The sequence below is a fragment of the Chelonia mydas genome, chromosome 6, assembly GCF_015237465.2.
Source record: "Chelonia mydas isolate rCheMyd1 chromosome 6, rCheMyd1.pri.v2, whole genome shotgun sequence".
NCBI lineage: Eukaryota > Metazoa > Chordata > Testudines > Cheloniidae > Chelonia > Chelonia mydas.
This window is the reverse complement of record NC_051246.2, coordinates 14,305,096-14,317,393: the sequence shown is the minus strand read 5'-3', so window position 1 is coordinate 14,317,393 and position 12,298 is coordinate 14,305,096. Positions and strand designations below refer to the sequence as shown.

At 49.0% G+C, this 12,298-nt stretch overlaps 1 protein-coding gene across 2 annotated transcripts in view; it reads right to left on the bottom strand.

The window, feature by feature from the left end:
• The window catches only part of LOC102946273 (zinc finger protein ZFPM1), a 29,180-nt gene that overhangs the window by 13,060 nt on the left and 3,822 nt on the right, over positions 1–12,298 (bottom strand). For both annotated transcript variants that reach the window (XM_027832272.3, XM_043549419.1), the window contains exons 2-3: positions 9,853–11,164; positions 6,911–7,037 (exon numbers count right to left, since the gene is read on the bottom strand). In XM_027832272.3, the coding sequence (XP_027688073.3) occupies positions 6,911–7,037; positions 9,853–10,911 (1,186 nt within the window). In that variant the 5' untranslated portion in view covers positions 10,912–11,164. The remainder of the gene's footprint in view (positions 1–6,910; positions 7,038–9,852; positions 11,165–12,298) is intronic.

Below are 12,298 nucleotides of genomic sequence, written 5' to 3'. Positions count from 1 at the left end.
AGTAACAGAAGGCAGATATATTAGCCCCAGGCTAAGTAGGTCCCTTTTCCCTGGGTAAGGTAACAGGGAAGGTTTCAGAACAATCAGGAACCTTTGAGACAATTAAGACAGGCTGATTAGAACACCTGCAGCCAATCAAGAAGCTGCTAGAATCAATTAAGGCAGGCTAATCAGGGCACCTGGGTTTTAAAAAGGAGCTCATTTCAGTTTGTGGTGTGCATGTGAGGAGCTGGGAGCAAGGGGCACTAGGAGCCGAGAGTGAGAACGCGGACTGTTGGAGGACTGAGGAGTACAAGCATTATCAGACACCAGGAGGAAGGTCCTATGGTGATGATAAAGAAGGTGTTGGGAGGAGGCCATGGGGAAGTAGCCCAGGGAGTTGTAGCTGTCGCACAGCTGTTCCAGGAGGCACTCTAGACAGCTGCATTCCACAGGGCCCTGGGCTGGAACCCGGAGTAGAGGGCGGGCCCGGGTTCCCCCCCAAACCTCCCAACTTCTGGTCAGACACAGGAGGAGTCGACCTGGACTGTGGGTTCAGAAAAACGGTCAAGCTGAGGGCTGCCATGAAGCTCCAAGGCGAGCAAATCCGCCAATAAGCACAAGACCCACCAAGGTAGAGCAGGAACTTTGTCACACCATGTAGAAGCAAGGAAGACGTGTTGCATGAAGTAATGCAGCATTCAAGTAATGAAAATCGAAAAGTGCAGGAGTGGTGGGACAGTGAAAGGAGGATCCACCAGCAGAATGAGGAATGCTGGCACAAAAGCGTGGTGCTCCGCCAGCAAAGCACGGATCAGCTGATAAGCATAATGGAACGCCAAGCAGACTCGATCCAGGCGCTCGTAGCCATGCAGGCGGAACGCTACCGTGCCCGACCCCGCCTGCAACCCTTGTCCCAAAACTCTTTCCCTTGTGCCCTCATGTCACCTTCAACCCACTTTCCCCAACATCTGGGTTCTTACCACCATCAGCTGCCTCCAACACCTGTAGCTTCACCACCCAGCCCTGAAAACTAAGACCCTTTCCCTCTGCACTCAACCCCCATCACCATGCAGTAGAGCCAGCCAGAAGTGCAGCACTCATTGCACAGCACTCCAGACAGGAAGGCTGAGTATGATTACAGGACATACACAAATCTGTGATTGTACCATTCCCCACCCCACCCCCTTGCCCTTTCGGTTTCCCAAGCAGTTGTGTTTCTTTTCAATAAATGGATTTTTTTTTGCTTTGGAAACATTCTTTATTATTGCATAAAGTAAAAGATACCTTAGCCCAGGAAAGAAACAGGCACTGCAAGTCAGCATAGCAAACACAGATTCCTACTAATACTGGAACCTCTGCACTTCACTCCCGTGAAGGGCACCAGACATTACTGGTGGCTTTCAGCCTCAAACTGCTCCCTCAAAACATCCCTAATCCCTGCAGCCCCGCGCTGGGCCCCTCTAATAGCCCGGCTCTCTGGCTGTTCAAATTCAGCCTCCGGGTGTTGAACCTCCGAGTTCCATGCCTGAGTGAATCGTTCACCCTTCCCTTCACAAATGTTATGGAGGGTAGAGCACGCGGATATAACCGTGGGGATGCCGTCATCAGCCAGATCCAGCTTCCCATACAGAGAGCACCAGCGGCCCTTTAAACAGCCAAAAGCACACTCCACAGTCATTCTTCACCGGCTCAGCCTGTTGTTGAACCGCTCCTTGCTGCTGTCAAGGCTCCCTGTGTAGGGTTTCATGAGCCACGGCATTAAAGGGTAAGCGGGGTCTCCAAGGATCACAATGGGCATTTCGATTTCCCCTACGGTGATCTTATGGTCTGGGAAAAAAGTCCCAGCTTGCAGCTTCCTGAACAGGCCAGTGTTCCGAAAGATGCACCTTTCCAGGCCAGTCTGCCTTAATGTCAATGAAACGCCCACGGTGATCCACAAGCGCCTGGAGAACCATAGAGAAATAGCCCTTCCAATTAACGTACTCTGAGGCTAGGTGGGCTGGTGCCAGAATTGGAATGTGTGTGCCATCTATCGCCCCTCCACAGTTAGGGAAAGCCATTTGTGCAAAGCCAGCCACAATGTCATGCACATTACCCGGAGTCACGGTTCTTCTGAGCAGGATGCGATTAATGGCCCTGCACACTTGCATCAACATGATTCCAACAGTCGACTTCCCCACTCCAAACTGGTTAGCGACCAATCGGTAGCTGTCTGGAGTTGCTAGCATCCAGATTGCAATAGCCACCCGCTTCTCCACCATCAGGGTAGCTCTCAATCTCGTGTCTTTGCGCCACAGGGTGAGGGCAAGCTCCTCACACAGTCCCATGAAAGTGGCGTTTCTCATCCAAAAGTTCTGCAGCCACTGCTCATCATCCCAGACTTGCGTGACGATGTGATCCCACCACTCAGTGCTTGTCTCCCGAGCCCAAAAGCAGCGTTCCACGGTGGTGAGCATGTCCATGAATGCCACAAGCAAACTCATGTCGTTTGCGTTATTCGAGTCGATATCATCGTCAGAGTCCTCACTGTCATTTTGGATCATAAGGAATAACTCGACTGCCAAACGTGAGATGCTGGCGAGACTCGTCAGCATATTCCTCAGCAGTTTGGGCTCCATTCCCGCAGACCGAAACGGAAGACAGAGCGCGCAGTACAAAAAACTTTGAAAGATGGTGCCAAATGTGAACGGAAGCATAGGGTTTGCTGGGATGCAAAGCGATGCATCACGGGGGGTTGGGACAGGACCCAGAATGCCCCCCTGCTCCCTTCCCACAAGCCACAGCTCCAGAATGGGAAGAGGTGCTCTATGGGATAGCTGCCCATAATTCACCGCTCCCAATGCTGCTGCAAGTGCCACAAATGTGGCCACGCCAGTGCACTTGTTCCTGTCAGTGTGGACAGACCGCAGTGCTTTCCCTGCTGCGCTCTCCGAAGGTGGGTTTAACTCACAGCGCTCTACATCTGCAAGTGTAGCCATGCCCTAACACTATTGTTAAGGATGCGAGTATAACTGTATTTGTAACTTGTGCATAACTCTGTATAGAATTTCTATATGCTTGGGTAATCATAACTTTAATAAAACCTGTAAAATAGACTAGACTTTGTACTGAATGTATGTGTGGCCACCACCCTTGGTCTTTATGTGTTCCTAGAAACTAACTCTGAAGCAAGGAGCAGAGGTAACTTTCACTCTGATAAGCTTGAAACTGTAGCCGCCAGAGCCGAACCCATGGTGGTGTAACACCACATTACAAAATTCACTTTAAATAAAATAAAAGGCTTATGACGAAGCGGGACTGTTCTTAATGTTTCCTCTGAATATTGTGGGGGTGCCTCAGTTTCCCCTATGCAGTTCTTAAGCATCTAGGTGGTGGGATAAGGGTGTATGATCATTGCAGAGCCCTAGAGGGCAGGTGTGTGAAGGGGTCTGGACACAGAGAATGGCCAACACCCTGTTTCCTGGCAACTGATCGCCTGGCCCTTCCCTCCTGCAAGGTGAGAGCTAAAGGGTTGGACAACAAAGGAATCAGGTGACCTCCTGGCCCTCGAAAGGGACAAAGCCCAGAGGAGGGGCTGGAGAGAGTTTCAGCGAGGGGCTGGCTGGGGACATGGAGTGAAGTGCAGACGTGGTTGTCTGGCTCACTGCCTCCCAAAATGGACCCAGCTGAGGGGTCCTGTTCTCTGCACCTACAAGTTCTGTTTTAGACCATGTTCCTGTCGTCTAATAAACCTCTGTTTTACTGGCTGGCTGAGAGTCACGTCTGACTGCAAAGTTGGGGTGCAGGACCCTCTGGCTTCCCCAGGAGCCTGCCTGGGTGGACTCGCTGTGGGAAGCGCACGGAGGGGCAGAGGATGCTGAATGCTCCGAGGTCAGACCCAGGAAGGTGGAAGTTGTGTCCTGAAGACAGGCTGCTCACAGAAAGGAGACTTCCCCAGAGTCCTGACTGGCTTCGTAGGGAGCAGTTCCAGAGCATCGTCTGGGAACTCCGTGACAAGGCTACATTGGTAGGAGCATTGCCAGCAGATCTAGGGAAGTGATTATTCCCCTCTATTTGGTACTAGTGAGGCCACATCTGGAGTATTGCATCCAGTTTGAGCTCCCCCACTACAGAAAGGATGTGGACAAATTGGAGAGTCCAGTGGAGGGCAATGAAAATAATTAGGGGGCTGGGGCACATGACTTATGAGGAGAGAAGAGAAGAGAGAGAAGAGAAAAGTGAGGGGGGATTTGATAGCAGCCTTCAACTACCTGAAGGGGGTCCAAAGAGGATGGAGCTCGGCTGTTCTCAGTGGTGGCAGATGCCAGAACGAGGAGCAATGGTCTCAAGTTGCAGTGGGGAAGGTCTAGATTGGATATTAGGAAAAAATTTCACTAGGAGGGTGGTGAAGCACTGGAATGGGTTACCTAGGGAGGTGGTGGAATCTCCATCCTTAGAGGTTTTTAAGGCCCGGCTTGACAAAGCCCTGGCTGGGATGATTTAGTTGGTGTTGGTCCTGCTTTGAGCAGGGGGTTGGACTAGATGACCTCCTGAGGTCTCTTCCAACCCTAATCTTCTATGATTCATGTCATGTTAGTTTTACAGGTGTTAAATGTTTTCACTACAACATAAACAGGAGACACTTTGATCTAGAAAATAAGATGTTTCAATCTGTACTAAGCAGCTACTGCCCTTAATATTTTTCAAAATAAAGTTAAAATATTTTGAATGTTATGTCATACTATGCCATATTATGATATGACTTGACATGAGAGGCCATGTTGTATGCAGTGGTGTTGTAACCTGCAGTCCTGAAGAAGAGCTCTGTGTAAGCTCAAAAGCTTGTCTTTCTCTCCAACAGAAGTTGTTCCAATAAAAGAAATTCCCTCACCCACTTTGTCTCTCACAAGAGGACATGCCATAGTGTGCACTGCAAGTCATGAAATAAGGTAAAAATAATCCAAATCGTACAACATTGACAAGAAAAAAGAAATAAAATAAATGCCTAAACAATTTAAGAATTTGTGTTTCATTTCAAGAATGTTTGGTTTTGTTCCAATGCAGAATGAAAACAAATTTTGAAATGTCAAGTGAAATGGAAATTCAGTGTTTTGACTGGACCTGCTCCTGCATAACCCAGGCCAGAGAGTCTCACCCCATGATTCCTGCATCCAGCCCATCACAGAGCTGCTCAGGACATAGGCACTGATTCCATGGGTGCTCCAGTGCTGGGGTGATACTCAGGAAAACAGCTCAGCGCACTGAGGGGGCAGAGGGCCAGGCTACGGCCAAGGCAGCTGGACTCACTAGCTGGGGCTGGCTGATCCAGTGCTGGTTGTTCCCAGCCTGGGCCGGGCCCCCACCCCCAGGCACAAAGCTCTCTGCGTCTCCAAGCCCCACACACCGGGCCTGGGGCAGTTTTGCCTGGCAAAGCACCTGGGCCAAGCTGGAATTTTGGTGGGTGTCCCAGCCAGTGACTTCTGAACCGCCCCACTGGAGAACTGACCCTGGCCCTCCGAGCTGCCACCAGCGCCTGGCAGAGGGTCATGCTTCCCGAGGGGTGAATTTCACCAGCACAGCAGCAATTGCAAGAGCTGCTCCCCCTGTAGCTGAAACCCGCTGGGTTATTTGCTGGGAGAAGCTGGAGGCAGGAGGCCCTGGATGGGGGAGGAGAAGGAGTGGGGTGCACTTGGGGGAGTGGGTGGAAGAGGTGGGGCCTTGGTGGAAGAAGTGGAGTGGGGGCGGGGCCTGAGGCAGAGCAGGGGGTCAAGCACCCCCAGGAAAATCAGAAAGTCGGCGCCTCTGGCTCAGGAAATTATTTTTTTTTCCCCACTGTGAAATTTTTTGTAAGGGCGGGGCGGTGTTTAGAACTTTCCGGTTTTTGTTGGAAAAAAAACACCACACCACACATATTTGAGGGTTTTCAGTGACAAAAATATTTGGTGAAAAGGTTTTGTGAAAATTAAAAATAAAAATCCTATTTCCAGCCAGAAATGTTTATAAAATTCCATTTCAGTTCTTTCATATACAGAATTTTCCAAACATTTTGGTTCCATGGGAAATTTCTAATTTCATGTTTCTGAAATTTGAATAAAAAAAGTCAGAAATTTCTCACAGGTAAAAAATTCTAGTTGATCATGAAGCTCCGTGCAGCCTGCCAGGTTTGGGGGTAGCAGAGACTTCAGAGTGAGAGTTGCTCAAAAACTATCCAGACTCTTTCTGTGACAGAAAATTGGGGGTTTGATGGAACAAAAATTTTAGCAGAGAGTGTGTGCTTTAGTCAATTGTTTAATTTTTTTTTTTTTTTAAACATTAAAGTCCCCCAAATTTAAAATTTTCAGCCAAAACCCAGATTTTGGCTATTTTTTAAATTCTATTGATTTTTAATTTTTTTTTTGGCAGTTTTTGAACCAAAAGTGTTGGTGTTACATTGAAAAGTATAAATTTTCCACTGAAAACTTCAACAAAAACTAGAACAAATATTAGTTTCCACTGAAATTTTCTATTGAAAAAAATTGCCATTTTCTGTCCAGCTCTGCTCAAAGCCAGCCCAGAGGTGGTCAAAATTTTTTGTTCCGCAACATCTTTGGATGAAAAACAGACTATTTTTTCAACAAAAGAAGTTTCCAGTTTTTGTTTTTTCTCTCCAGTTTTTCCTTTTTTTCCCCAGTAGCAAAATAGTAAATGGGGGAAAGCGGGAGCAGGAGGAGAGAGGAGAGGATGGGAAAAAGCAGAGTGAGGAGGGGGCAAAAGAAAAGGCAAAGATTTAGATTTTCAGTTTGGGTTTTGTTGGACAATTTGGAATACTTTTGCAAAAAGAATTTTTTTTTTAAAATATTTTCAGTTTCTTTAAAAAATAAAATTCAGTGGAAAAGATTTATGATTTTCTGGACAGCTCTGCCCAGAGCTTCCACAGTGGGCAGGAAGTTTGGATAATAATGCAACTCACCCAGCGAGCTGATGCTCTGGTAATTCTCGTACATGATGTCCCTGTAGAGCTGCTGCTTCTCCTCATCCAGCAACAACCACTCTGCCTCACTCAGAGTCACAGCCACATCCTCAAACTGTACTGGCTCCTGCAACCACAAAAACATCCACCTTAGCACAGGCCACTCCAAGGATACCCCCTGCTCACTAATGCTTGTGCCAGACGCCAGCCCTTCCCTCCCAACCTCTGCCATCCTCCTGCATCCCACTTAGCGCCAGCTTTTCCAGGGCCAATCCCTGAAATCAGGGGATCAGGCACAAAAGCAGGTCAGGGCCAAGTGACGAGGAAACAGGACCCACAGAATTTGGGTGTGCATGTTGGGGTTGAATCCTGACAATAGTACTGGTCCATTACTAGATGGAAATGGTAGAATTATCAATAATAATGTAGAAAAGGCAGAAGTGTTCAATATTTCTGTGCTTTATTGGGAAAAGAAAAACAGATGATTTAGTCTCATCATACGATGATAATACTCTTTCCATTAGTATCCCTGGAGGATGTTAAACAGAAGCTATTTGTAAGACATTTGTAAATCAGCAGGCCCAGATAATTTGCATCCAAGAGTTTTAAAAGAAGTGGCTGAGGAGCTCACTGGACCATTAGTGTTGATATTCCATAAGTCTTGAAGCATTGGGGAAGTTCCAGAAGACTGGAAGACAGCTAATGTGCCAATTTATAGAACAGGTAAATGGGATGACCTGAATAATTACAGGCATGTCAGCCTGACATCAGTCCTGGGCAAGATAATAGAGGAGCTGATATAGGATAATACATAATTAAAACAGGATAATGTAATTCATGCCAATCAACATGGGTTTATGGAAAATAGGTCTGGTCAAATTATCTTGTTTTTTGTTTTATGAGAGTTCAGGTTTGGATGACAAAGGTAATAGTGTTGACATAATATACTTAGACTTTTGTAAGGCATTTGACTTAGTACCACACAACATTTTGATTAAAGAACTAGAATGGTACAAAATTTACATGGCATACATTAAACGAATTAAAAACTGTCTAACTGCTAGGTCTCAAAATGTAACTGTAAATGGAGAATCATCATCGAGCGGGCGTGTTTTCAGTGGGGCCCACAAGGATCGGTTCCTGGCCCTACGTTATTTAACATTTTTACCAATGACCCGGAAGAAAACAAAAAATCATCACTAATAAAATTTGCAGATGATGCAAAAATTGGGGGAGTGGTAAATAATGAAGAGGACAGGTCACTGATACAGAGCGATCTAGATCACTTGGTAAACTGGGTTCAGGCAAACAATATGCATTTTAATACAGATAAATGTAAATATATACAACTAGGAACAAAAAATGGAGGCCATATTTATAGGAGTGGGGACTGTATCCTCAGAAGCAGTGACTGAGAAAGATTTTGGAGTCGTGATGGGTATTCAGCTGAACACGAGCTCCAAGTGTCACGCTGTGGCCAAAAGAGCTAATGTGATCCTGAGATGCACAAACAGGAATCTCGAGTAGGAGTAGAGAGGTTATTTTACCTCTGTATTTGGCACTGGTGCGACCATTGCTGCAATACTCTGTTCAGTTCTAGTGCCCACAGATCATGAAGGATGTTTGGAGAGGGTTCAGAGAAGATCCGTGAACATGATTAAAAGATAAAAAAAACGTTCCTTATAGTGATAGATTCAAGGAGCTCAATCTACTTAGCTTAACAAAAAGAAGAGATGACTTGACCACAGTCTATAAGTATTGACATAGGGAAGAAATATTTAATAATGGACTTTTCAGTCTAGCAGAGAAAGGTCTAACATGATCCAATGGCTGGAAGTTGAAGCTAGACTAATTCAGATTGGAAATACAGTGCAAATTTTTAATAGTGAGGGTAATTAACCATTGGAATAAATTTACCAAGCGTGAGGAGTGGATTCTCCATCACTGACAAATTTTAAATCAAGACTGGATGTTTTTCCTACAAGTTCTGCTCTAGGAATTATTTCAGGGACGTTCTCTGGCCTGTTAGACAGGAGGTCAGACTAGATGATCACAATGGTCCCTTCTGGTCTTGGAATTTATGAATCTTAGTGTGGGGGGAGATGGTGTTCGTAGCCACATCAAATTACCGTGTTGTTTTCTGTGCCCTACAAAGTAACTCTGGTGAGGAGGTGACTTGCATGTTAGCTTGAGGCCCTCCAATTTGGAGGGCACATTCTCTGGGAGACAGCCACCCTTACACAGTGAATTTAAAGAGCAGGCTGGCTTGTTTCCATGAGGCCCATAATTTTGTAGAGCACCTTCACTACAAGATAGCCACCCTTGCAGAGTGAATCACAAACTTTCATAGAAAATCAACACCAGGTGGGGTTTAACTCAAACCAGTCACGATACTGCAGGAGAGAACCCTGAGATATCACTATTATAAGGGAGACTTTAAATGAGAGCAGACCGTCTCCAACTCTCCCTCAGGGTATCTCAGACACACCTGTGTTAAGATGCCCCATGTGTGGGGAATTCACTCCTTCAGAATTCCCTGACTAGCAGCACTGGCAGCTCTCGCTAGCCAAGGTCTCTCCCCTTGACGCTTCTAAGTTGTCAGGGCCACATGAGTCTCCAAGCACTCAGATGTCCATGAGTGGCCACTAACTTGGGGAATGACAGTTTTTAGTTGTCCAGCTGGGAGACGGGTGGGGCCTGGTTTCCAGGGGCGATGTGCTAAAGATAACACAACTGTAGCTGGGGCGGTTGACTCATGTTGGGCACCCAAATTCTGAAGCACCCACTCTCCATGAACATACTGGACATGAACACTCTTGAACATGTTGGACAAAGACTTTACAGGGACAAATACAGGAACCCTGGCTCCCCTGTGGCTTCCACGGTTTATCTCCCCTTCCCACCCTGGTCTCTCACTGAGATAACTGGAGTTAAACTCTCACCTGTAGCCCTGGCCATTCGATCTCTGGCTGCCCCACCTGGAACCCCTCTGCCAGGGCCACTGCTTGGGCGCCGGTCTCGGGACCACTTTCCCAGATCCAGCTCTGCATTTCCTCCGGCAGGATGGTCAGGAACTGCTCCAGGATCAGCAGCTCCAGGATCTGCTCCTTGGTGTGGCTCTGCGGCTCCAGCCAGCGATGGCAGAGCTCCCGGAGGCGGCTGTAAACCTCCTGGGGCCCCTCAGCCTCCTGGTAGCAGAATTCCCTGAAGCACCTGCGCTGTGTCTCTGGGCTGATGCCATAGCGACGCAGGATGGTCGCCTTCACCTTCCCATAGTCACTTGTCTCTGTGATGTCTAGGCTACCATAGGCCAGCTGGGCTTTCCCGGTGAGGTACGGCTCCAGTCGGTTTGTCCACTCCCCTCTCGGCCACTGGCAGGCATCAGCCACCTGCTCAAAGGTGGCCAGATAGGCCTCGATATCGTCCTCTGGCGCCAGCTGGGGCAGCTGCAGGGATCCCCATGTAGGTGCTGGAGTTGGATTAACCTCGGCAGGGGTCTGCGGGGCTGACAGCTGCTCCTCTCGGCACAGTGCCGTCTCCTCCTTCAGCTCGATCCCAGCCTGCTCCAGACCCCTGGGTGACTCTCTGCCCCCCTGGGAGGTGGGGTTTTCACACCCACGTGCACAAGTCGGTGCTGGCACAACTCTGGGAGGGGGCGGCAGTTCTGGCTCTCCGTGCCCGAGGGCGCAGGCCGGAGCCGGCCCCACCTCCGGAAGGATGCGCAGGGCCTGCAGCACCTCCTGCCAGACGTCCTCCCAGTGCTGCAGCATCTCCTTCTGCGACGCATACCGGGCCTGCTGCGGTGCCACCCATCTCAGCAGCTCCCCAATGGTGCCGGACTGCACCACAATAGGCAGCCCGCCCGCCCGCTCCAGTCCCGCATCTGGCTCGGGCCCAGCTGAGGCCTGCTGCTCCGTCAGCCCAGCGGAGCACACCGACTGCTCCACCTGGATCTGAAACTGCAGGTCCAGGGCCCCCTCTGCCCCCTGCCCTGCAGCCATGGCTGCTCCCTGGGGTGTCCTTATCCCAGCAGGGGATGAGCCCAGACCCCAGGCCTTTCTGGCTCATTCATGCCCCTGGCAGGAAGCATCCAGCCTCTGGCTTCCTACCTCAGTGTCCCGTTTTTGACACCACATAAGCCGGATGGGGGATCAGGTGCGAGGGCCCAGAAGCATAAACTGTCTTGCGAAACCAGAGCGACCTCCTGGAGCTGGCAATGCTGCTGTCTGGAAAGAGGGGCTTCTCCCGCAGCTCCTGAGAGGGCAAGGGAAACACAGACAGTGAGGGGGCAATTCCATAGTGCCGAGGGATTTGAGCGCTTAGCTCACCCTGCTAACTCCTGGTAAAAACGACAACGGCCGAGTCGTCCCTGGGATTGTGCCTCGTCTTCGCTAACACTCCTGTCTTCCTAGTGCGGACGCACCCTTCCCTGCCAGAAAAGCTGTGTGTTCTTACAGCCAGCTAGTGACCACCTCTCCTTGTTAGAGAATCGTCCCAGAGGGGGGGATAGGGCAATGAGGGGCATGAGCCAGGGACCTGGGAAAGCCGAGTTCAGTTCCCTGCTCTGTCAGACTCTGACCCTGGGACAGTCACTCTAGCTTCGTCTACATGAGGTAGGGTTTGTGGTATGATTACATCAGCATAGCTACACCGCCAATACCCTGTCGTGGGGATGCAGTTATGTTGGTATAAAAGTGCTTACACTGATATAGCTTATGCTGGTTTGGTGTGTGGTCTAAACTCTATCAGTGTAACTGCATCTACACTAGGGCATTTACTGGTATAGCTCTGTCGGTAATAGTATCACACCCTCCATCCCCCTCCCAAGCTGTGCTAGTAAAGCTTTGAAGGCTAGACCAGACCTTGGTCTCTCTGTGCCTCAATTTCCCCACCTGTACCACGGGGACAGTCGGACTGGCCTGGTTCACAAGCGTATGTGAGGATAAATACATGAAGGCCTGTGGGATGCTCACACACTATGTTAACAGGGAGCATATTTCCTCCTCACTTATCTTTGAACAAGGGAGTGAGTGAAAGTTCCCAATACCGGCAGAATTTGCATGGTTCATACCACATATGCAGAGCTTCCAGAGAAAGAGTCATAACTGAAAGACCCGTGCCCACCTCCCCCACTCATACCCTCTGCTCTCTGCCCCGATCCCGCACAGACAGGCCCCTGTCTAACCTCCCCATCCACCTCCCATTCCCTCAGATCCCTGCCCCACCCAGCACAGACATGCTCCTCCATGCCCAGTGCTGGGTGACATGGGGTTATGTCTAGGTTATTAGGGTGTATCTCCATGTGGAAATTGGCTGGTGGGAATGACAACAACCCCTCCTTGTACAAGGACCCAGCAGAGGGGTATGCACCTGCTCTAACAGCATTCA